This window comes from Carassius gibelio, chromosome B5 (assembly GCF_023724105.1).
Source record: "Carassius gibelio isolate Cgi1373 ecotype wild population from Czech Republic chromosome B5, carGib1.2-hapl.c, whole genome shotgun sequence".
Taxonomy (NCBI): domain Eukaryota; kingdom Metazoa; phylum Chordata; class Actinopteri; order Cypriniformes; family Cyprinidae; genus Carassius; species Carassius gibelio.
Window position 1 is genome coordinate 9,003,802 of NC_068400.1, and position 24,645 is coordinate 9,028,446.

Below are 24,645 nucleotides of genomic sequence, written 5' to 3' on the forward strand. Positions count from 1 at the left end.
ACTGATGTCTTTCAAATACAATGTTTTTTTGTGGACTACAATAGTCTCGGAATGCTGTGAGCACGTCTTCTATCGTCTCGTTCTCTTGATCGGCAAGACGGACGGTGAGTGTATTATACACTTCTAATGCTTCTTCTCCGATGGTGTGTAGCAGAATTGCAATTTTGACTGGCTCCGATTTGGTATTTGCTCCCGTTGCAGTCATGTACAGACGATAACGTTGTTCCCATCTTCGCCAATTTTCTGCTAAATTGCCCGTTAACAATAATGGCGTTGGCGGCTTGAACTGGTCCATATTTGCTAGCCTTTAGCATTCAAAACTTCGCTGGCGTGACGTTCAGATCTTATCGACAGTCTGTTCGCTGTACTCACCATCTTCTGACACCATGTTGTAGTTTTGTATATGTTATATATATTTGTCAGGAGCCTTTATGTCCTTGGTGTATGTCCAATAAACACACTATGAGGCCTTATGCCGTGAACCAGTGTTCTCTTTACTGTCTTACTTCTGCCTCGACTCACATGCGCCTCTCAGGCCAGAGCAATCAATCAATCACACGTCAAACACACAAGTCCACTTAATCTACACAGAGTATCTCACTCAAATCCACCACACCGTTCAGCTGGTTTCAGCTTCTCGTATTTCAGAAAGCGCTCTGTGTGTGCATGTCAAAAGTCTGTCCTGTTAGTCTTATTTATTGTTGTCTGCCTTCAAAATAAAGAGCAGCTCAATATGCCTAAGAGTAAGGCTAAGACTAAGCATATGAGGGGCGATTCCAGATCGTGTTATAGATTGTGTGTTCCTCCCTGCCCTCAGTACATTACAAGTGGGGATACACACAGTCTATGCGTGGTTTGCCTGGGATCGAAGCACACTGAGTCGGCTCTCGAGGGGGCCAACTGTCCGCATTGTGAACGATTGCCAATTCGGACGCTTCAATCCCAAAGGGCTCCCGAAGGGAGTCTTCACCAGCGTTCCCCGTGGTGCTGGGATAGCTTCTGCCGAGGTAGAGCGGCAGCTGCACTCCCTCAGCACCACTAAAGAGACCGCTCGCTCTATTGGGCGGTCAATTGCAGCCTTAGTGGCCGCAGTGATGCATTTGTGGCTGATCCTGTCAGAGATAAAAGAACGAGACAGGGTCTGCCTCCTGGACACCCCGCTTCAGCCTTCTGGCCTGTTTGGTGACACAGTCAATATTGTCGTCGACAGATTCCAGGAGGCATGCAAACAGGTGGCGGCGTTCCAGAGTTTCATCCCTCGTTGCTCTCATGGAGCATCTGGGCAGGAGATGCTCACGCCACATACCAGCTCCTCATATCGAGAGGACTAGAAGCAGAGTGTCGCCGCTCATGCTCCCCCACGCCGGGACCAAGGTCCCTCAGTCGGGGACTTCCAGGGCCAAATCAGACCTTCTGGCAATCATCGTGGCCAGGAAGTCCTCGACAAAGAGCCCTACTGGGCCTACTGGGCTAGAGAGCAGTCCACCTCAGTATACAGTGCCCGTCTCACCTCAGTGCCCTTGGGAGGTCGGTCTGCCAACCCTGCCAGAGTTTCAGGGCGCGGCGGCTTCCAGCGAGCACAGTCCTCAGTTATTTCCGCCCTTGAGCATAGCGGAGCTGAGACGCTCGTCGCGCCTTCGGGGGCCTCTTACACCAGAGGTCAGTCTCGAGAGACTGATTCCCTTAGTAGATTATTTGGCAGCGTGGAAACTACTGCCAAATGTTTCTCAGTGGGTCCTTGGAAAAAGGCTACTGCATTCAGTTCAGCCATCCACCACCAATATTCAACAGGGTTACACCGACACTAGTCGGCCCCCAGTAGGCTCTGGTTATGGAACAAGAAGTGAATACCCTATTAAGGAAGGAGGCCATCGAGGTGGTCCCTCCACAATACAGGGAATCCAGGTTTTACAGCCGGTATTTCATAGTCCCAAAGAAAGATGGGGGGGGTTGCATCCGATCTTGGACTTACGTCAGTTGAACCGCTCCGTTATATCACTGAAGTTCAAAATGCTAACCATCAAGCATGTTGTAGCTCAAATCAGATCCGAGGACTGGTTTGTTACAATAGATCTCAAAGATGCATACTTCCACATATCCATCTTTCCACAACACAGGAAGTTTCTGAGGTTCACATTTTCGGGGGCATAGCTTACCAATATCGAGTACTTACCTTCGGCCTTGCACTCTCACCCCGCACGTTCACGAAATAAGAAGATGCGGCTCTGGTTCCTCTATGTGTGCAGGGCATCCGCATTCTGAATTATATCGACGATTGGTTGATTTTAGCTCAATCAGAGCACATGGCGTTTCGACATCGAGATGTCATTCTTGTACACATGGGAGAGCTGGGTTTGAGACTAAATGCCAAGAAGAGTGTACATTCTCCAGTTCAGAGAACCACCTATCTAGGCGTAGTGTGGGATTCGACCACAATACAGGAACGTCTGTCTCCTGCTCAGATCGAGTCGATCCTCACGTCAGTCAAGAGAGTCAAAGAAGGCCAGTCACTCACTGTCAAACAGTTTCAGAGACTATTAGGTCTGATTGCAGCTGCGTCCAATGTGATACCTTTTGGCTTGCTGTACATGAGATGTCTAAAGTGGTGGCTCAAGTCCAAGGGTTTTTCCCCTAGGGGGAATTCACTTTGAACTATAAAGGTCATGTGGCGATGCCTTAGTGCCTTAGACATGTGGAAGAGACCTTGGTTCTTGAATGCTGGGAGCTCTTTTTTGCCGTGTAATGCTAGCAACAGGTGCATCCCTCACCGGTTAGGGTGCGGTTATAAGTGGCCACCCTGCTTGTGGTCTGTGGAGCGGTCACCATCTGACATGGCATATCAATTTTCTAGAGATGCTAGCTGTGTATCGAGTATAAAAACATTTTCTCCCAGACCTAAGAGGTCACCATGTGTTGGTGCACACCAACAACACATCGGTGGTCTCTTATATCAATCACCAGGGGGGTCTGTGTTCGCACCCCTTGTACAAGTTGGCACACCAGATCCATCTATGGTCCCAGGGCAAACTCCTCTCACTCAGAGCAGTGTATATAAACTAAATGCCAAAAATAATCTAATCGCCCTCTTCTCAGACATTTCTAAGATAAATTTGACATATTTAACATCAAAACAAATAAAACTGGTTACCTGAGATCGTTGATTCGGCAGTTCCATCTCGGCTCGTCTTAATTGAACTTCAGTGAACTTATTCCATGTGTTCCATGTGCAGTTCAATATCAACCAATAAGATTCCATGTACGATGTTGCGTTTTCATTGGTCAGTAGTTGAAGCCTATTTCAGATTGGTTGTTGCCGTTTTGACAGCGTTTATGCAAGGGGAGCTCCGTTTATGCCAGGGGTGCGTGATTTCACATAGAGCAGCTGTTACCACACAGAGCCATTGTTAACTGAGAAGATGTGCAAATAAATGCTGAAAATGAACATGGATTTGCGCAGCTTCTCAGTTAACAATGGCTCTGTGTAGTAGCAGCTGCTCTATGTGAAATCACGCACCGTTGATTAGAGGACCTGCTTTACTGACGAGATGCGCATTAACGATCGGCCAATCATGATCGGAGCACTCCTAGTTTATGCCAAGAGCATAGAGAAAGAAATCGAAGTGAAGAGTACTTGGCCATGCGCAAACGCACAGGATACAGTCTAAGCACATACATGCTTACTTTAAGTAAGTACAATAATGCGCTCTCGACATTTGACAGGGAGATAACGCCATAGACAGATCTACTCTCTCAGGCACAGGGCAAGATAATTCACCCTCGCCCGGGGTTGTGGAAACTGTGGGTGTGGCCCCTGAGGGTGCACAGCTCATAGCATCCGGTCTCTCAGCCGAGGTTGTTGAGACCCTCCTCCAATCCAGAGCTCCCTCTACGAGGAAACTGTATGCCCTGAGGTGGAAACTCTTCACCTCGTGGTGCAGAGATCGCTAGCTTGACCCTGTTAACTGCCCAGTTGGTACAGTTCTGGAGTTTCTCCAAGCTAGGCTCTCTGCGGGGTTAACTCACTCCACCTTAAAGGTGTACATGGCAGCCATTGCTGCTTACCATGTCTCTTTCAATAATCAGTCAGTAGGTAGACACCCCCTAGTTACACGTTTCCTCCCCAGTACACTAAGGCCTCCAGTACGGTCCTGTGTTCCACCCTGGGACTTGGTTGTGGTTTTAGAGGCTCTTTGTAAAGCTCCATTCGAGCCAATACATGATAGTTCAGATAGACATCTGACTCTTAAGAAGTCAGTAACAGGGCAGCTGTTACTGGCAATCACCTCTCTAAAGAGAGTTGGAGATCTTCAAGCTCTCTCGGTGGCCCCTACCTACCTAGACTTTGCCCCTGGTATGGCCAAAGCAATTTTATACCCTCGAGCGGGTAATGTTCCTAAAGTTCCATCTGTCAAGCCCCATAAAAAGGGTTTTTTCTGCCTCTAAGCAGACCCTAAGTCGTTGGATAGTCGAGGCCATCAATATTTCCTATGAGTCCCCTGGTCTTCCCTTTCCTTTGGGAGTCAAGGCTCACTCTACTCTGGGTATGTTAGCCTCTAAGGCCTTCTCACAGGTGTGTCCCTCTTGGACATCTGCAACTCTACGTCACCCCGCCCTTGACGTCACACCCTTCCATTGGACAGATTGCATGCAATATTCAGAGTCGGTCTCGCCAAAAGCGTTCCCCAAAGCGTTAGACGCAGTGTCTCATTCCTTCGAGGATCTAGGCTTACATTCATAACCTTGGGACGTTTTGCTTCTCTGCTCCAGCTGTGCACTACAGTCCACTCCGGTCTTTCTCTCTCGCATTGAGCAAAAACAACACCAATTTTACATAGATAATTCTAAATAACCGACTTCCTGTTGGGATTCGGATTTCGTACCAAGAGACTTTTTCGTAGGTATGGGTGTGTTATGTATGTGTACCGATTTTTGTACATGTATGTGAAACATAGCTCGATGTGCACTCCGCTGAAAGTGTATAGGTGGCGCTATCGAGCCATTTTGCCACACCCGATGGAATATTGGCCTTCAGATCTGTTTAGGCCATTACTCTTATCACACATGTGAAGTTTGGGGAAGATCGGACATTTTATGCCTGAGTTAGAACATCTTTTATTCCTATGGCGAGACATCGAAATTCGTCATTGTGCCATGGACACGCCTTTTAAAGAAAACTCAAGATCTTCAAAACTGAACATCGCACAGGCCTTTAGATTAGAATGACCACAAAAAAGACAATGATGTCACAAAATTTCTAGCAGTAGTTTGTTGCAGTGTAAAATATGTAACTTCCTGTTGCCAATAGGTGGCGCTATGACTATAACTGAATATATGCATGTCAATCTATTTAGGTCCAGAGTCTTATCAAGCATGTGAAGTTTGGGGCAGATTGGACATTGTATGTCTGAGTTATAGCAACTTCATTTTTTATGGCGAATCATCGAAATTCGTCAGGCCGCCACGGACACGCCCTTCAACGAAAACTCAGGATCTTCGCAATTTAACATCGCAAAGGCCTTTAGATCAGGCATACCAAATTTGTTGTTGATCTGAATAAATCTCTAGGAGGAGTCTGATCCAAACCGTTTGGCGAAGACGCAGAGAGTGCGTGAGTCACGACAAACCAATCCATGATGTAGAGATTTAATTATCGAATGGCGGATTTGGAAATTATCGCTTTAGTACATTCGGCAGGCAAATATAAATTAATAAAATTAAGATAGCAGAACAAATTGACTGCCAGGCCACCAGGAATTGTCCCGGTTCTCCCGATGTCCAGTCCGCACCTATTTTCCACAGACACGCAGAACGTGCAGGATTCATATTGTCTTTTGTGGCTTAATATTCACAGACACTAGTCCATATCATGCTTTGATCCAAGTGTACTGACCTACTTTTGATTTATTTGTCCAAAATGTGGCATATTCCGTCCATGTTAGGCAATAGCAATCCAATTTTTATGACTGGATTCTACGAACCAGACTATGTCTCAGAATAGTCGGTGCAATTTGGGAAAAAAATCAATTAAATCTGTATATGGATGATAATAACTGATTAAAGTTACATTTATTTTGTAATTAAATTACATAATGCTGTTACATGTAACTAGTTACTCCCTAACACTGTCAATACTTGGTAGGGGCTCTTTTTGCTTTCCTTTTTGGTGATCAGTTTGTGGCACTGCTGATGTGGTATGGAAGCCCAGGTTTCTTTGACAGTGGCCTTCCGCTCATCTGCATTGTTTGGTCTCTTGTTTCTCATCTTCCTCTTGACAATAGCCCATAGATTCTCTCTGGGGTTCAGCTCTGGTGAGTTTGCTGGCCAGTCAAGCACACCAACACCATGGGCAGGTGCCAAATCCTGCTGGAAAATGAAATCAGCATCTTCAAAAAGCTGGTCAGCAGAAGGAAGCATGAAGTGCTCCAAATTTCTTGGTAAACAGGTGCAGTCACTTTGGTTTTCAAATAAAACAATGAACCAACACCAGCAGATGATTTTAATCCCAAATTATCACAGACTGTGGAAACTTAACACTGGACTTCAAGCAACTTGAGCTTCTCCACCCTTGTCTGTGGTTCAGCAAATTCCTTGACACATCTGTGCGTGGTGGCTCTTGATGCCTTGACCCCAGCCTCAGTCCATTCCTTGTGAAGTTCACTCAAATTCTTAAATCGATTTCACTGGACGATCCTCATAAGGCAGCGGTTCTCTCGGTTGGTTATGCATATTTTTCTTCCACACTTTTTCCTTCCACTCAACTTTCTGTTAACATGTTTGGATACAGCACTCTGTGAACAGCCAGCTTTTTTGGCAATGAATGTTTGTGGATTACCCTCCTTGTGAAGGGTGTCAATGATTGTTTTCTGGACAACTGTCAGATCAGCAGTCTTCCCCATGATTGTGTAGCCTAGTGAATCAAGCTGAGAGACCATTTTGAAGGCTCAGGAAACCTTTGCAGGTGTTTTGATATATACCATATTCCATATTCTAATTTGTTGAGATCTTGAATTGGTGGGTTTTTGTTAAATGTGAGCCAAAATCATCACAATTATAAGAACCAAAGCCTTAACCTACTTCAGTCTGTGTGCATCGAATTTATTTAATACACGAGTTTCACAATTTGAGTTGAATTACTGAAATGAACTTTTCCACAACATATAATTTATTGAGATGCACCTACTGATGTACAGATCACTCATAACACTAATTTTTCTATTGCATTAAAAGACACTTAGATTTGTCAAGTGTCATTATATGAGTGTTGAACAAAACAAAAGTGTGTAGAGGCATTAAACTTTTCATATTTAATCATTTTTAACAAGCGACATCCAGTCAAATTCAGATCTCTGAATCAGCATCTCTTTACAGGTAAAAAAAAAAACTGTCCCACTTATACTAGTTGGGGTCAAAAATTACCAATCATGGAAATTAGATTTTGTGTTTTGAATGTGTGTTTGTGTTTCAAGTCTGTGCTCCAAAGCATTCAAAATGTACAGCAGTTTAAGTTGGAAATGTTGTTTTCAGGCCTAAAAAAATGGTAAACAGGTTATAAATGGATTATAATAACTATTCAATAAAGCTCCTCTGATTCTGAAAATATAATTTAGTACCATAAAACATCTTTATATATATATATATATATATATATATATATATATATATATATATATATGCCATGCAAGAGTGGAAGGTCTGTGAAACAAAACCAGTCCAAAACTAGTCCAATTACATGTTTTTCATCAAAAATTGTGTCCCGGGGGAAAATCGCTTTAAAAACCAATCCACACTAACAGTGTAAAAGTAGCCCAGAGACTTCATAGCACAATAGTGACCAACATTTTAATTTGGTAATACAAAGAAACTAAAAAAAAACATTTAAAATTAACTTACATAGTAGATCATCGTATGACATTTGTATGAGTCCACATACACCATCATAATTCAGCTTTGGTCTGCTGTAGGTAAATTAAGGATACTAATACAGTATGGTTTATCAGGTAAGGACCAACTTTATTCCTAACCAGGTTATAGGTACATTAACCTATTTTTTGTTATTGTATTTCTTTATTTATTTTATTTGCTTTAATCTAGGAATGGCACTCATAGAAATGCAAAAGACAGTGCAGCATTGATAGAATAATTACAGGTGTGTCTCAAATTCCTGTTAAGTTTGCAAACAGTGATAAACATTTGTTGGCCAAAAACTGATAAAACAGCAGAAAACTGTGTGCTGTGATTCATTACAGGATTGAGACACACAGTGGGGAGATTCTGCAAATGCCTTCAGATAAAGTATAGCATTTCATTCCACTGAACATGTATATTTCCCAGAAGTATTTCAGGGAGTTATTTTCATGAGTTACTAACCAGTTGAAATATGAGAAATATTTTAGGAAATGCCAAAAAAATGCAGTTTTACGCAAATTATTACAGAATCTTGAATTCTTTTGTTTTGTGTCTATCAGTCATCATTTAGCTGCAATCATCTGGCACATACAGGTCCATCTCAATAAATTTGAATGTCATGAGAAAACATCATTTATTTCAGTAATTCACACACACACACACACACACACACACACACACATACAGTATATATAAGAAACCAACCAACATTTTAACCTCTTGCTAGAACCAAACTGACCAACGTTCAAACATATAAAAAAAATTTTTAAAAATTGCCCTACAATTTTTTCTTAGGTAAAGCATTAGACATGTTACGATTTTCTTCAAAGCCACTTTGAAACAATGAGCAATGAATGAGTGAGTGAGTGAGAAATTTATATAGCGCTTTATTAATTATTTATTGCATATTATTACTTTTACCTAACATTGTGGTTAGGTGATTTAAACAAACATCTAACCACGGTTCACTGCCACATTTGTGCAATCACATTCCAAAATTCTTCATGTCATGTGATCTTAACTTTAAAAGTGCAGGACTGTTGTTCTGGGAGTCAGACTGATTAACTCTCCTCTTCTCTTCACTGATCATCAGCACACTGCAGAAATGTCAAACTTTGGAGGCTGGAGCGACATTAAACTGTTCGATCCAGAGGTGAAAAGGATTTGCTTTGAGGTATGAGACAAGTTCACTCCTAAATTAAACACACTGTCTGTTACTAGTGAGCTGATTTGTAGGTTTTGGTGCTGTAATATTGTTTGCACAAAATGTATTATTTGTTTGTTTGGGGTTTGTTTTGTTTTAGTTAAATTTACATTTTGTATATTCTCGTAGCACAGTCTGAATGATATATGCAAGTGCCTATTTATGCAATAAATTCAGATTTAGTAACATACAGATCAATAATTGCTCTTGATTACTCCTTTATTGAAAACTTATCAAAAGTGATGTGCAATATTCAAATTACTACATTTATTAATAGTTCATGTTTACTAATGTAGTTAACTCCTAATTGTTAAAAAAAAATAACCGTATTGTGACCATAATGATAATGTTTCTCTCTCTATTCAGGTGAGGCCAGAGATAGAGAAGAAGATTGGAACTGATTTTAAGATTTTCATTCCTGTGGTCTATTCTTCTCAACTTGTGCAAGGAACAAATTACATGTTCAAGGTAAATCAATATTTTTGTTTGTTTGTATTTTTCATGGATTTTGAGATGACTCACAAAGTCACCCTGTGTGTCCTAACCAGGAGTGATGATGTTGCAAATAATGAATCCGTCCTCACTGAATGTTAAAATGCATAAAGTCAAGCTTCATACATTTGCATAAGATAAAACTTTTCTTAACATTGTAGCATTGCTGGACATGTCCAAATGTAGTCAAACCTGTAAAGTGTTTGTCTTAATTAAACCCTAGTTATTTTTCTCTCTCTGTCAGGTGCTGGTTGATGTAGATGGGGATGGAGTGTGTGTTCACGCGTTGATATTTCAGGCTCTTCCCTGTGATGGAGGGGGACTGATTGTGAGGGAAATCCAGTGCCACAAATCCGTTGATGACCCACTGATTCCTCCTAAACACTTACAGAAATAGTCTTGATTTAATAACAGACACATGCAATGAACTGCCATACTGTATAGAGGAACAATTGTAACCATTTCATTCCTCAATATTAAACCCCATAATCAAATCCTCCAGAGTCAGTGTGTTTACTGAACAATGTCAAACTCACACAAATGTTGAAAGCTGAAATAACTGAACATAGATATTCCTCATTATTAAAAATCTTTAAATATACATTTGAAGAATTTTTAAAAAGTTAAATTAAATTATCGAATTTTAAGATTTTATTGACTTCAATGTCTAAATAGATGTTTTTATATCTCAAACTGAAATATATCATACAAAAGCAAAATTTGTATTTATTAGGGATAAGGCAGTATAATGCTACAATTTCAAGCAGCTGATGTTCCACATTCAGGCTTCTAGGCAAAGTCCGACCAACAGTGTTCATTAACCTGCTTTTTTTTAACCAATATTTTTTATTTCTTTGAAATATGTTCAACTCTTTTTGCCTTTTCAGTTCAACCGGCTGGCCATTCCAAAGCTTGATCTGAAAATGTAGATTTAGCAAATGTAGTTTTTCTCTTTGGTACTGTGAAGTTCTGATTGATTGCACCTCTTTTATTGATTCCTTTACTACTCTGTCTTGTTATTCATTTGGATATAATTTCTGGAGCAGGATTAATTAATTTATAACTCATTTAAAAACTATTTTAATAAGAGGCACATTTATAAAATTAAAAAAACTAAGCAAACTTGGTTTAGTATCAAAAATGTTTAGTGTTTGTTTATATAGAGGTAACAGTTTTGAGAGTGAGCTGAGAAACCTGACTTGCACACGAGTTCAAATGTGAGACTCATATTATTCAATAGTTCATTAAGTTAAGTTAATATTGTGTTATTTTAGACACAATGTTGTCTGTTTCGCAAAATATAAAGACAAATCAGAACTGTTCATCTCTGAGGAACCCACAGCGGCATTCAATTTCTTAATTTCATTTTGAACGAATTAGGTGAACCATTTGGCGCATTGAGCCATTGACTTATGTGTTGGCTTGCTGTTATCCAAGGACAGCAAGGGCTATTTAAAAGCACAAGGACCCAAACAAAAATGACAATTCTGTCACATGGTTCAAAAGGGTATTATTTATTTGTCTTTATGTAATACATTTGATAAAACAAAATATTTCTTGCTGAACCTACTTTTTGTAATCTCTATTTGGTGACTTTAAATGACTTTAAATTATCTTTTCAGAGTATTATATTAATTAATCAACACATCATGTAATTAATTTGATTAAACATTTTACCAACCCTAATATATATATATATATACACATACATACATACAGTAAGATATATAATATTTGTTCATATCTTAATACCTTATTGTATTTAGCAGAATAGAACTGGAGTCTATTTAATTAGTTGTTTTGTTTATGTTTGTGCAGCAGTTGTTCATGAGGGGCTGCCGCTGTACTTTCATTGTTGTTTATTTTATTATTGAATTTGTTACATCTGCCAGTTCCCTCCTCCTTCTTCCCCAAACTATGAACTGTGTTTCAATAAATAACAAAAGAACACTAAAATAATGTAGAAGGTAAGTTGAAGTAGTTGATGCATCCTTTTTATTTTTTTTTATTTTTTTTTGTATAGGCCTATACATAATTTCTTAAAATTACAGACCTTTTATTTTCAAACTCTGTACAGTTCAATGTTTATTTGCACATGCCTTTAGCCAATATAAACATTTTAAAAAATGACCCCGTTCAAAAGTTAAGTCAAGTGAATCTTAATACTCTGTTATTCCCTGGATGATCCACAGTTGTCTTTCTGTTTTGTGATTGTTGTTCATGAGCCCCCTGTTGGTCCTGTAAAAGTATGCAGATCACACTGCTTTGATTAGCCTTTTACATGATGGGGAGGAAGAACACAGGCATGTTTTAGACTTCTTTTTAAATTGTGGTGAAAATGTAAATCACCTCTTAGATATCTCCAAAACTAAACTATTTTTACTGGGTCTAGTGCTGTGAAGTCTGTACTGACTAGATCATATCAAAATTATATTATTTTATATGAAAACAACCAAACTACCATAAACATTGGCAATGCAATATTCATTATTTATTTACCAAAAATATATAGACACATCTGAGATCTAATGAATAAGGCATTTTTGGTCTGTGTTGTCATTTTAACAGTCGAGTGCTGTATACATTTCAGTCATCATCTTCACAGTCCTTCACAGAGCGTTTACTGAGGGTCCAGCTCAATCCATTCATTGTATCCTCCAGCATAATGACGGGCCCTGAGAGACAAACACACTTATGATGAGTTCAGTTGTTTGTGAGGATAATCAAATGAGTTATCTTGAGGATTTTGTGATTTCCAGATAAAGATTTAAACACACACACAAACACACACACACACACACACATACACACATTTAATTGCAATATCTGTAGAGCTTTTTCTAACTAATAAAATATTTTAGAGCAAATGACTAGCCATTACACTGATTTGACACTTTTCTAGGAACTGCTAATACACAAGGTCTCATTAACATCTCTCAGAATGGCAAAACAGTTACACTATTTGAGGTGTCATGTGCATTTGACTTGTTTATGGAAGACTCTTACTGCTCTAAGACTTTAAAATATCCGTCATTAATATCCACCATTGAGAACCTTGGGTACAGATGCCAGCTTATGGTGCTGGTGTTTGGTGGTCTAGCTCATGTTCACAGGCTGGAGATCCCTGGACTTTGCATTGGGGGGTTATCTAAAATAATGGCTAAACAGTTGGCAAAGTACTGTTCAATCTCAGCAATTATAGGAAGCATGTTTATTTGGAAAAGGCGATGTTTCCTGTACCCATAGAACTGTGTTATCCATAACAATGTGTGGATTTGCTTTAATCTGTTGCATCATTCAAAAAATGTGATTCCTAATGAAATTTGACTTTCTAATGTGGAATCAAATAAAGTATACTGTGTGTGTGTGTGTGTGTGTGCATGTGTGTGTGCGCGAGAGACGGAGAGAGAGCGAGTGTGTGTGTGTGTGTGTGTGTGTGTGTGTGTGTGAGACAGAGACAGCGAGAGCGAGAGCGTGTGTGTGAGAGATGGAAAGAGCGAGTGTGTAAGACAAAGAGAAATAGAGTGTGTGTGTGATAGAGACATAAAGAGAGAGCGAGAATGTGTGTGTGTGTGCATGTGTGTGAGAGAGAGAGAGAGATGGAGAGAGAGAGAGAGAGAGAGAGAGAGTGTGGGCGTGTGTGTGTGAGAGCGAGAGAGAGAGATAGAAAGTGTGTGTGTGTGTGTGTGTGTGCGTGCGTGTGTGTGTGTTTGAGAGAGAGAGAGAGTGTGTGGGCGTGTGTGTGTGTGAGAGAGAGAGAGAGTGTGTGTGTGGGCGTGTGTGTGTGTGTGTGTGTGAGAGAGAGAGAGAGACAGAGAGAGAGAGAGAGAGAGTGTGGGCGTGTGTGTGAGAGAGAGAGAGAGAGAGAGAGAGATAGAAAGTGTGTGTGTGTGTGCGTGCGTGTGTGTGTGTTTGAGAGAGAGAGAGAGTTTGTGGGCGTGTGTGTGTGTGAGAGAGAGAGAGAGTGTGTGTGTGGGCGTGTGTGTGTGAGAGAGAGAGAGAGACAGAGAGAGAGAGAGAGAGTGTGGGCGTGTGTGAGAGAGAGAGAGAGAGATAGAAAGTGTGTGTGTGTGTGTGTGTGTGTGTGTGTGTGTGTGCGTGCGTGTGTGTGTGTTTGAGAGAGAGAGAGAGTGTGTGGGCGTGTGTGTGTGTGAGAGAGAGAGAGAGTGTGTGTGTGGGCGTGTGTGTGTGTGTGTGTGAGAGAGAGAGAGAGAGAGAGTAAGTGTGTGTTTGTGTGTGTGTGTGTGTGTGTGTGTGCTCTTGTTTTGTGACATATCAGGACACATCTCTGTATAATGACATGGGTATGACACAGGTATTACAAGGAGAGAGTGACTTATGAGGACATAACCCATGTCCCCATTTTTCAAAACACTTATAAATCATACAGAATGAGTTTTTTTGAGAAAGTAAAAATGCACAAAGTTTCCTGTGAGGGTTAGGGTTAGGTGTAGGGTTGGTGAAGGGCCATAGAATATACAGTTTGTACAGAATAAAAACCATTACGCCTTTTTTCACAAAAAAAGTTTGTGTGTTCACATACTTGCTGTATCCCAGATCTCTTGCGGTCTCCAGCGCGGTGAGGCTGCGGATGCCCCTCTGGCAGTACAGCACAAAGCCTGAGTCCTCTATACCGGGCTTTGGGACGCTGTAGCGCTCTCTAAACTGATCTGGGTTCAGTCTGAGGGCCTGCTCCATGTCTCCCACTACATAACCAAAAACACTGTAACTCATCATATCTGAGTGTGTTTGTGCAGATCTGTGTGTGCTGGTGACTTACAGGGAATGTTAGTGGCTCCTGGAATAAATCCTGCTTCCAGCTCGTCTGGTTCACGCACATCGAAGAGCTGGACGCTTCCGGTGGAGATCATGATCTTCAGCTGCTCATACGTCACCTCACCATCTGAAACACACGACAGGTGAGCACACATCCAAATACTGACAACATACTGCTGCTAAGTCATATTTATTTATTTGATCAGTAAAAACAGTAATACTATGAAATGTAATAATTTCAAGTAACTGTTTTCTATTTGAAAATATTGCAAATTGTATTTAATTCTAGTGATGTAAACCAGAATTTTCAGCATCACTAATCCAGTCTTCAGTGTCACATGATCTTCCAGAAAAGAATAAAGATTCAGCAGACGAAATAATATTAAATATTTAATTTATGTTTTACTACATATAAATACACAATTTGTGTTATTTAAATTATATATTGATAGAGAATTCTTCATTTTGCCCTCCAAACTTAATTAACAGTGAAAAAGTGCAATGTTGTCAAAAAAAAAAAAAAAGGTGTGTATTTCTTAATGTGTCATAGAGTAGAATCTCGTGGGAAACTAGACTCCCACCCAAACACACACACAGATTCAGCAATCTTCACCTGGGTGTGTCACAGTAATTCAACTAAACAAATATACTGTGTGAGAAAGTTGGCTTTTACTGATTTGTTTTCACAAGAAATAAATGCAGCATACGTATATATAACATATGTCAAGTCGAGTCACCTTTATTTATATAGCGCTTTAAACAAAAAAGATTCTGTCAAAGCAACTGAAGAATATTAACTAGAAAACAGTTTGTCAATAATGAAAAATGACATTTAAAGGCAGTTCATCATTAAATTCAGTGATGTCATCATCTCAGTTCAGTTTAAATAGTGTCTGTGCATTCATTTGCAATCAAGTCAATGATATCGCTGTAGATGAAGTGACCACAGCTAAGCAAGTCAGAGGCGACAGCGGCAAGGAACCGAAACACCATCGCTGACAGAATGGAGAAAAAAACCTTGGGAGAAACCAGGCTCAGTCGGGTGTCAGTTCTCCTCTGACCAGACGAAACCAGTAGTTCAATTCCAGCTGCAGCAAAGTCAGATTGTGCAGAAGAATCATCTGTTTCCTGTGGTCTTGTCCTGGTGCTCCTCTGAGACAAGGTCTTTACAGGGGATCTGTATCAGTTGGGGCTCTAGTTGTCCTGGTCTCTCTGTTTACTAAGCGTGCAGAACAACCACCCAATAAAGCATTACAATAATCTAACCTTGAGGTCTGTAGCTGACGGCTGCATGGTTACAATTATATCTCTAATAGTATTGATCTTAGAAGTAAAGTAGTTCATAAAGTCTTTACTGCTGTGATGGTGGGAAATGTCAACAGTTACTGATGCTATATTTTTTGTTAATTTAGCCATTGTACTGAATAAATAACTGGGGTTATGTTTGTTTTCTTCTAAAATAAACGAAAAGTAATCAGATCTAGCCATTTTTAATGCTTTTCTGTAGGATAGGTTACTTTCCCTCCATGCAATATGTCAATATATCAGAATTAGATATAAATATATATATATATATATATATGATGGTGTCATCAGCATAAAGTTGAACTTTAAAATTATTGTAAATTAACGTTAAATCATTAACATATATAAAAAATAAGCTGTCCTAATATTGAACCTTGGGGCACACCTCTTTGCTGAACCAAAAAAATCTGATTTATTCCCATTTAATACTACACACTCTTTTCTATTAAGCAAGTATGAATTAAACCACCTATCTGCATTTTCAGAAAGACCAGTAGGATAAAGTTTATCTAAAAGTAAATACCAGTCAACTAAATCAAAAGCTTTGGATAAATCAAGTAAAATAGCACATGTGTGTTTATCATCATCAACAGCTGAGAACACATCATAAGTAAACTTAAGTAATGTAGTAGTTTAGAATGATCAGACCTGAAGCCAGATTATATGGTGATAAAACATTATTAATACGTAAATAATCTGAAAGTTGTTTATATATTAATTATAAAATAATTGTTTATATATTGTTTATAATTGCCACTTTTATCTCATTATTTATATGACAGTATTTCATAAAGAATTTTTTGTCACGATTATGACTAAAAGAATCAGCCTGATACTGGCCATTTTCCCATCTTTGATCTTGTCATCATAACAGTGTCATTTAAATACAGAGGTGCCTGACAGTATTGCTGATACCTTCACATTATCATAGAGACAAAAGCACAGCAGTGCCTTGAGTTTAGCAGGCACTTTTATCTTGGGACCGGGCCCTATAGTAAGGAAGTGCATGAAGACAAAAGGTTAATGTCTCAGACACTTGATTTCCCTGATTTGAGCTTCTTGGATGTCAGCTTTATTACCCCAAAAAGTCTACTATTATATTGGAACCTAGATCGAACATTTTATAAATTTGTAATCCCACACCTTAATTACATAATTATGACTTTTTCTCATAGTTTTTGCTTTTATGTCATAATTTCTACTTATTATTCCAATATTTATGTTTTTATCTCATCATGACTTTTTGTAATAATTATGTAATTAATGTTAATTGTAATGACTGTAATGAAATTATGTATGTTTTACTTTTGTCATAATTTCTACTTTTATCTCATAATTAAGATAGTGTAATAATTTTGACTTTTTAATCTCATCATGGCTCATTGTGTCAATTTGTTTTAATTATTTAATTATTTTATTTTTTTTACCGTTTATGTCTTAATTTTTACTTTATATCTAATTTTACATTTTATCTCATATTATAGCCTACCTTAGTATCTCATAATGTCAACTTTTTTTTCATATAGACCTAGTTACAACAAGTTATCTCCTTAATACACTCTCCTAATGACCGAAACCAAGTTTTTTCTTTGTGTCAGGAAAAGGCTTTGATCAGGCAGGTTTTGCCAAAGGCAGCTAACTGTTCAACAGATGAAGCAACCTCAAACCTTCTCTGACCCATGAGTCAATGACCATACCTACCAACTCCCATGCTTGCTTACTCTGTACTCTGTTTTATTTCGCATATAAGCCAACGGAATACAAATATATAACATCTTAAACTAGGACATTATTATTGTGTCATTAAATAGTATACAGCGAGAAACTAAATATGCCTACTTAACCTGTATTTAGAGGTCGATTGTGAGATGTTTCAGTCCATTTATTGCAGTTGTCAGCTCCATTATCGCATTGATCGTCACTGTGTGCTGAGACACACAGAAGCAGGAGCGCCACTAGAGCGCACACATCTGACCTCAGGTGCATCACTGTGTTCATCTCTACTCAAGATACGTGAGTTCAGATAGAATGAAGTCTAAAAAGTGCAGCTATGACTGATCTAAAGCAGCGTATTTGGTTTAAATATGCATCTGTGATTGCACGGATCTGTAGCTGATAGTGTTTATCTTGAGACATGAAGCATGTTTTCCTCCAGACGGCGCTCGGAGGCTCAAAAGCCAATTACCCTATTCACCCGCTTGTATATGTCATGGCGTTTTATTGGGGATGCTTCACTATTATCGTTAGAACCTATTAATTTAAATGAGCAATTTCTGATATAGGCATGCATCTTGTTCCCAATTATTCCTTTAAATTTAATTAAAACGCATCTTATCTAGTAATCACAATCTATTTTGATCGGTCCGTTCAGATCAGCGCTGAGAATAGTAACACGTACCACGTCGTTAATATTTGTGCTTCTGACGTTGTTTGTACAATAGGATATTCTTTAATAATTCCATGAAGTTATTTTAATGTAATTTAATATAAAATATACAGTTTGTAATTAAAATAAGAAACGTTGTATTTATGCCATCGGTGTTGACCAATCAGAGAGAACGCTCGGTATATTAAGCCACGCCCATAATTGGATTTCTACTCAGTATGGTTTTGTGCTAGGCTCGCCTCAGACTAAACCAAAATATAAGAGGAAATATCATTGATACATCAGATGTTATGATACACAAATGTGTTTAGCTTTAAACACCAACCTTAATAATTATTTGCATTATTTAATTATACACCATTACTGTTTTAGCTTAACATTTTTAAGTTTGTTAAGTAAAGTTGTTTTTTAATCAACCCCCACCTGTTCCGAACACATGGTACATTCCAGTGATGGCTCATAGTCATATGGTCTCTAGACAACATAAATACTGCAGTTGTGACACTTCTGTGAATTAGACTGTCTAAAATATTTATATATTCTTCTCATCTCGACACCGATTACAGCAATGGCAACCCTTGTTGGAGGTCCATCCGAGGTGAAGCAAGCCACACCCGAGGTGCAGAAGATCTGTGATGAGGTGAGACTGGAGCTTCTTTTGTTTTGATGATGAAAGTCAGCTGATATGGGAATGCACGTGATGTGTATTTATTAACTTTTATAAGCTATTAATTAGTATTTAGAGTTTACTATACTATGTGTTGATAAAATAATCAAATGATAAATAAATAAAATTATTAATGCAGGATAACTACGTTTAAATGGTTTAGCTTCCTAAATGATTTAAAGTCATGTCAAATGCACAACAATTGTATGCACCAGAGATTGCATGTTTTAAATGGGATTTATGCTAGGTTGAAAAGCAAAGTAAAAAAATAAATGAACAAATGAATGAATGATGTTGAGTCTTGTCTTGGGGTGTGTCAGAGTAATTGTAACTTGACAAATTACATACTTTTTGCAAAACCAGCTTTTTCCATTTAGGTCAAAGGGGGAAAAAAAAAACAAGAAATTGTGTTTCATGAAAAAGAATCATGTTAAGTTAAAATTTCATAGTGATATTATTTTAATGACAATTAAACACCTATGCATTAAAAATGAAATCTTTGTCTTTTGATTCAGGTCAAACCTCATGCAGAGACAAAGGCAGGGAAGAAGTTTGCTGTTTTCGTTGCCAAATCTTTCACCACTCAGGTCGTGGCCGGAACCAACTACTTTATCAAGGTAAACTTTGAAAACAAGGATGTAAGGCAACAGATCACTTTAAAATTAACACTTGCTCACACTCAGGCCACGATGTGGATGAGTTTTTCTTCATCAGATTTGTAGAAATGTAGCATTGCATCAGTGTCTCATCAATGGATGCTCTACGGTGAATGGGTGCCGTCAGAATGAGAGTCCAAACAGGCGATAAAAACATTACAAAAATCCACAAGTTATCCACACCACTCCCGTCCATCAGTTAATGTCTTGAGAAGACAAAACCCTTTATGTTTGTAAGAAATAAATCCATCATTAAGGCGTTTTTAACTTCAGACCTTTGCTTCTAGACAAAATGCACTCCATAATAATGTGCAACAGTCTGTCAGCAGCTTTTATCTTCATAAATTGTTAACTGATTGACTGGTATGGATTACTTGTGGGGTTTTATCAGCTGTTTGGACTGCCTTGTTACAGCTTGCATATTGCCATCAATATCTACTTTCTGTGAGTTCAAAGCATGTGTAAACTGATTATTCTCATGCTCCATGTCTCCCTCTTCAGGTAAATGTAGGAGGCGATGAATTCGTTCATCTGAGGGTTCACAAGTCGCTTCCTCACAGTGGAGCAAAACTCCAGCTGCACGGGATCCAGATATCAAAAACTCAACAGGATCTTATTGAATACTTTTAATGCATGCACACGGATAATAAAATACCATACTGTATGTAGAGGAGTTTTATAAGACCAGCACAGCTTTGTTTACTTTGACAACCATTATATTGTTGTGAAATAATTACATATGAATCAACATTCTAAACCTGATTTATTGAAAATAATGGAACTTTTAAAATAAAGGGAAATAAATTTCATATTTCAAATGGGAAGTCTTTGTTTTATTTACACCCTTTAAAAGAATGTTGTTTTTGGTAGAATATTGCATACAAATATCTTTGTGTCTTGTTCTTTAAAAAAAAGGGGGGGGGGGGGTCATGCATTTTCATACACTCAACAAAAAGCCTTTCAGTTTGAATGAGCTGAGCAAAAGAAGAAAAGAAAGAAACCGCTTCAGACAAAACCTGAAGCATTGTTTTCATTATTACAGCTGAGAAATTTGCTTCTCCGCAGTTTTCAACATTGTCCATCAGCTCACACCAGTGTTATTTTTGTGAGATACTATTATACTGTATTTTTTCATTTTAAGTTAAAGATTAAAAAAAAATTATTTCACTTTTTGTTATTTTAATACAAACAAGTTGAAGTTTTGTGTGTGTGTGTGTGTGTGTATATATATATATATATATATATATATATATATATATATACACACATTTATATTTAGTCATTTAGCAGATGCTTTTATCCAAAGCGACTTACAAATGGAAGCAATCAAAAACAACAAAAGAGCAATGATATATAAGTGCTATAATAAAGTCTCGGTTAGGTTAACACAGTACACGTAGCAAGGGCTTTAAAATAATATAATAAATAAAAAGAAAACCGACAAAATAGAAAAAGAATAGAGCAAGCTAGTGTTAGAGGTCTTTATGTATAATGGTATAATAAATGAAAAGAAAATACAATACAAAAAGATTAGAAAGGTATAATATATATGTATATATATATATATATATATATATATATATATATACAGTATACACTACACTTATTGCAGTTTATCTTAATGCATTTTTTTCTCATTTTAGAATTAGTTTTTGTTAACTAAAATAATCCTTTTTAAACTCCATCTGAAGAACTGCAAGACCAAAGAAATGATGTGTATCATTCTTTTAAAACATAAGTTAATGGGATTAATTTAATAAGAACATTCTACATTTTAATATGCAATATGGGTACAATGTTTTTAGTTTTCTTTTTTTTTTCTTTTTTTTTGTCACATTATTTCTATAGTATTTTATGAAATTTTATTGTCATTCTGAAATGTGGAAAATAGTAATACTAAACAATAAAAATAATAAACCTAAAAAGTTTGACTGGTAGTGTATATAAAGTGGTCAACATTTGAAGTGGATCAAAAAAAGTAAATCAAAGTTGTCCTAAGACAAGAAAGCTTTTTTTTTTCTCTCTTTTTTTTTTTAGGACAACTTTGATGAAAGGTTTTGATCCACTTCAAATGCTATATATAGTACTGAATACGAATGACAAATAAAAGTCTTGTGATGTTTTCTGCTTACAGTAGTTAGCAGCAAATAGGAGAAACCACAGGTCTCGTGATGATCTGATCAGGGTAGGATGAGTTTAAGTCTGCACTGGACAAAATGTGAGAGTCTAACTCGTTTGTAATTATATATATATTTAATACATCTTTATTTGAGTTTGAGTGAGAACATTAAATGGCACAGGTTTGCATTCAGCTACAGAAACCATAAAATGCTTATTAAGAATGAAAGAGACAGGAACATTATCACGGGAGATGCCATACGTCTAAATGAAGCATGATTCATCGCACGCGGAGCATTAGTCACACACCACACTAAACCACAACAGCTTCTGTGAAAACCTGTTTTACCAGCCTTGCACAAACACACACACACACACACACACACACTGTATACAGATACACTATTTGTTAATTGAATGAAAGATATTATTTAATGTTTATTTATATTAAGTTATATTAGTACTTCAAGCTCAACTAAATAAAACCGAACAAATAAATAAAATTAACAATCTGGCAACTATTAAATTAGTTATTAAATAAGTTAATTTCAGTTAATGTTCATTTTATTTCAAGAAAAATTAATTTTATTTTAATTAACTTACCAAATGTTAGAATGTTTTTGATTGTTTTATGGTCTTTTTTTATAAAGCCAAAAGCATTTGATTATTTATGCTACAGTACATATAAGCAACTAAAATGTAATGAGGTCAAATGTCAACCTACAGATTGACTGATATTCAGAAGAAAATGATTAAGGTCGTTTTATTTCTTATAAATAGACCGAAATAACGTCACATTTCCGAGTTAGAAATAAACCTATAAATGACTACTTTTGAAAACATGTAAACAACATATTTCTTAAAGAATAAGTCTATGATACTTGCATCTGCCTGAAAAGATTGCTTTATTTTAGGTCTAATCTAAAAAAGAATAAAAAAGTCTCAGCCTAAGAATAAATCTTTGCATAAAGATTAGTTGTTTTACCAAGGTGCCAGATGGTAAAAAGCTAGAATGCAGCTAGAAACAATTAAATGCTTGTTAAGCATGAATAAAAAGGAACATTATCACGGGAGCTGCCATGTGTCTAAAAGAAACCTGATTAATCACACTTGATATATGAACAGTACGTGTGTTTGTGTGTGTGTATATATAAACCTGTAAAGGATAACTAATATTCACAGAGTAAAATGCAAGGTGGTGGTTGATTTGTATCACTGTAAAACAATCCTTTTTGATCATTTACAGAAACTGCTGTAATCATTAGGAAATTGATTGTTTAAATGCGTTTAAAAATGCAAGCTGATGTCCTCATATATAAGCAAATAAAAATAACATTCGATTTTCCCCATTCTGTTAATAACAATAAAGTGAATTAATAAAGTTTGACCACAGCATATATAACTGAACAAATCATTTAAAAGTTAGGTAGGGTTGAAAAAGTTTTACTGAAGAGCAGGAAGGACTCCTACAGGAGAACTGAACACATTACTCGTCTTCTACAATATTGTACTTAATCTGGCTGCCACTTTTACTATTTCACCCAATTTGATTAGGTAAACTTGAGTCTGTTCTCTTGAGACAATGAATATTTTGCTCAGAAGCTTTACTTTATGATTTATCCACACATTTGTAGAAACAGTTCCAGTGCATTTGACCAATGTGTTTATTTTTTCTTATATAATTCGAAATTTGTAACAAATGTCACTAGATGTTTTTGTAAACACATGCGGTGTGTTGTTTCTCCTCTGGTACCGTTGAAGAAGTCCCAGGGTCGTGGGAAGTGAGTTCTGTGGCTGTGGACTGTGATATATGTCCGTGCAGTCTCCTGTAAACATCCTAACGCTTTTGTCTGACCTCCCCTTTAGTAATCCAGAGGCAACAGCAAGATTCAAAAGACTAGTTCACGCCTGGACAACAAATCAGATGAGGGCCCCAGAAAAAAAAAAAAAAAAAAATTATTATGAGAATAAAGTATTTTGAGAGTTACATCAAAATTATGAGACTAAAGTTGTTGCAATACAAGAATAAAGTCTTGTGCAGGCTTGATCTTGTGAAAATTTATGAATGAAGTCCAAATAATGAAAATAAAGTTGTGTTGAATGGTTAGATTAAGTCTTAATATTTTGATAACAAAGTCAGAATTAAGAGAATTAATGAATTAGTGATACAAGAAAAAAACCTTATATGAGATTAAACTTTTAAAAATCGGAAAAGTGAAAATTGTGGGAATAAAGTCATAGCACTGTGAGTTTAAAGTAATGTTTTTTTTTATAATAAAGTTTTTAAAAATATTACAATAATAATATCACATCAGTACAAGAATAAAGTCACACAAGATTATTAAAATAATAAATTCATTGTGATATTAAAGTTGCACTATTTTCATAATGACAATAAAAAGTATCAATTCAAGAATAAAGTCCTATAAAAAAATTTACTTATAAAAATAATCTGACAATTTATGAGAATAAAGTCATAGTGAGATTGAAGTATTTTGATGATAAAGTAAAAATTATGAGAATAAAGTCATATCAATACTAGAATCTTACAGCAACATAAGAATAAACTTAATATTAATTTAAAAATTATGAGAATAGAGTTGTAGCATGTGAGATTAAAGTTGTAATATCTAGAGAGTTTTGATTTTAAATATTAAGATATTTATGTTATTTTCTGTACTATTATTGTTGTTATTTTCTAACTATTTTCATAATAACAAATTCACAATATAATGACTTTATTACAACTTTATCAAGGCACTGAAAATACAGTCACACTTATTAATCATGATTCACCAGTTCAGAATCTTTTATTTTATTGTATTGTTTTTTTTACTATTTTTTTTTTTATATTGCATTGCATCAATATTCTGCCTTTAATTAAAATATAATTCCAGAAGTCTGTGATTAGATTTTTATCTTCTGGTTCTGACCTGTTGAAACCGTTCAGGTATTTATTAATGAGGTTATCAGCTGAGATGAGTTTGCACCTGCAGAAACACTCAGAAATACCTGCTTTACCTGTATCATAGGAAATGTGTTGGGACACACACTCGGTTTTGTTCAGAGGAAAGCCGTTTCTTAGAAAATGCTGTGATTGTTTGTAGGTGTTTGCATCTCTTATAGGCAGATCTCA

At 37.1% G+C, this 24,645-nt stretch overlaps 3 protein-coding genes across 3 annotated transcripts; 2 read left to right on the top strand and 1 right to left on the bottom strand.

Moving 5' to 3' along the window:
• Positions 1–1,350: 1,350 nt before the first annotated feature.
• On the top strand, positions 1,351–10,095 carry LOC127957645 (cystatin-A-like). The gene is made up of 4 exons (XM_052556267.1): positions 1,351–1,497; positions 8,936–9,079; positions 9,476–9,577; positions 9,846–10,095. The coding sequence occupies exons 1-4, from the start codon at positions 1,351–1,353 to the stop codon at positions 9,996–9,998; spliced, it is 546 nt and encodes a 181-aa protein (XP_052412227.1). The 3' UTR covers positions 9,999–10,095.
• A 1,975-nt stretch (positions 10,096–12,070) lies between these two features.
• LOC127958784 (thiosulfate:glutathione sulfurtransferase) lies at positions 12,071–17,798 on the bottom strand. The gene is made up of 4 exons (XM_052557760.1): positions 17,527–17,798; positions 14,382–14,504; positions 14,145–14,307; positions 12,071–12,276 (listed from the first exon to the last, which is right to left on the bottom strand). The coding sequence occupies exons 1-4, from the start codon at positions 17,678–17,680 to the stop codon at positions 12,222–12,224; spliced, it is 495 nt and encodes a 164-aa protein (XP_052413720.1). The 5' UTR covers positions 17,681–17,798; the 3' UTR covers positions 12,071–12,221.
• A 741-nt stretch (positions 17,799–18,539) lies between these two features.
• Positions 18,540–20,209, top strand: cst14b.1 (cystatin 14b, tandem duplicate 1). Its single transcript, XM_052555506.1, has 3 exons — positions 18,540–18,708; positions 19,251–19,352; positions 19,893–20,209. Exons 1-3 carry the CDS (start codon positions 18,637–18,639, stop codon positions 20,019–20,021), a joined length of 303 nt encoding a protein of 100 aa, XP_052411466.1. The 5' UTR covers positions 18,540–18,636; the 3' UTR covers positions 20,022–20,209.
• The last annotated feature ends 4,436 nt before the right edge of the window (positions 20,210–24,645 follow it).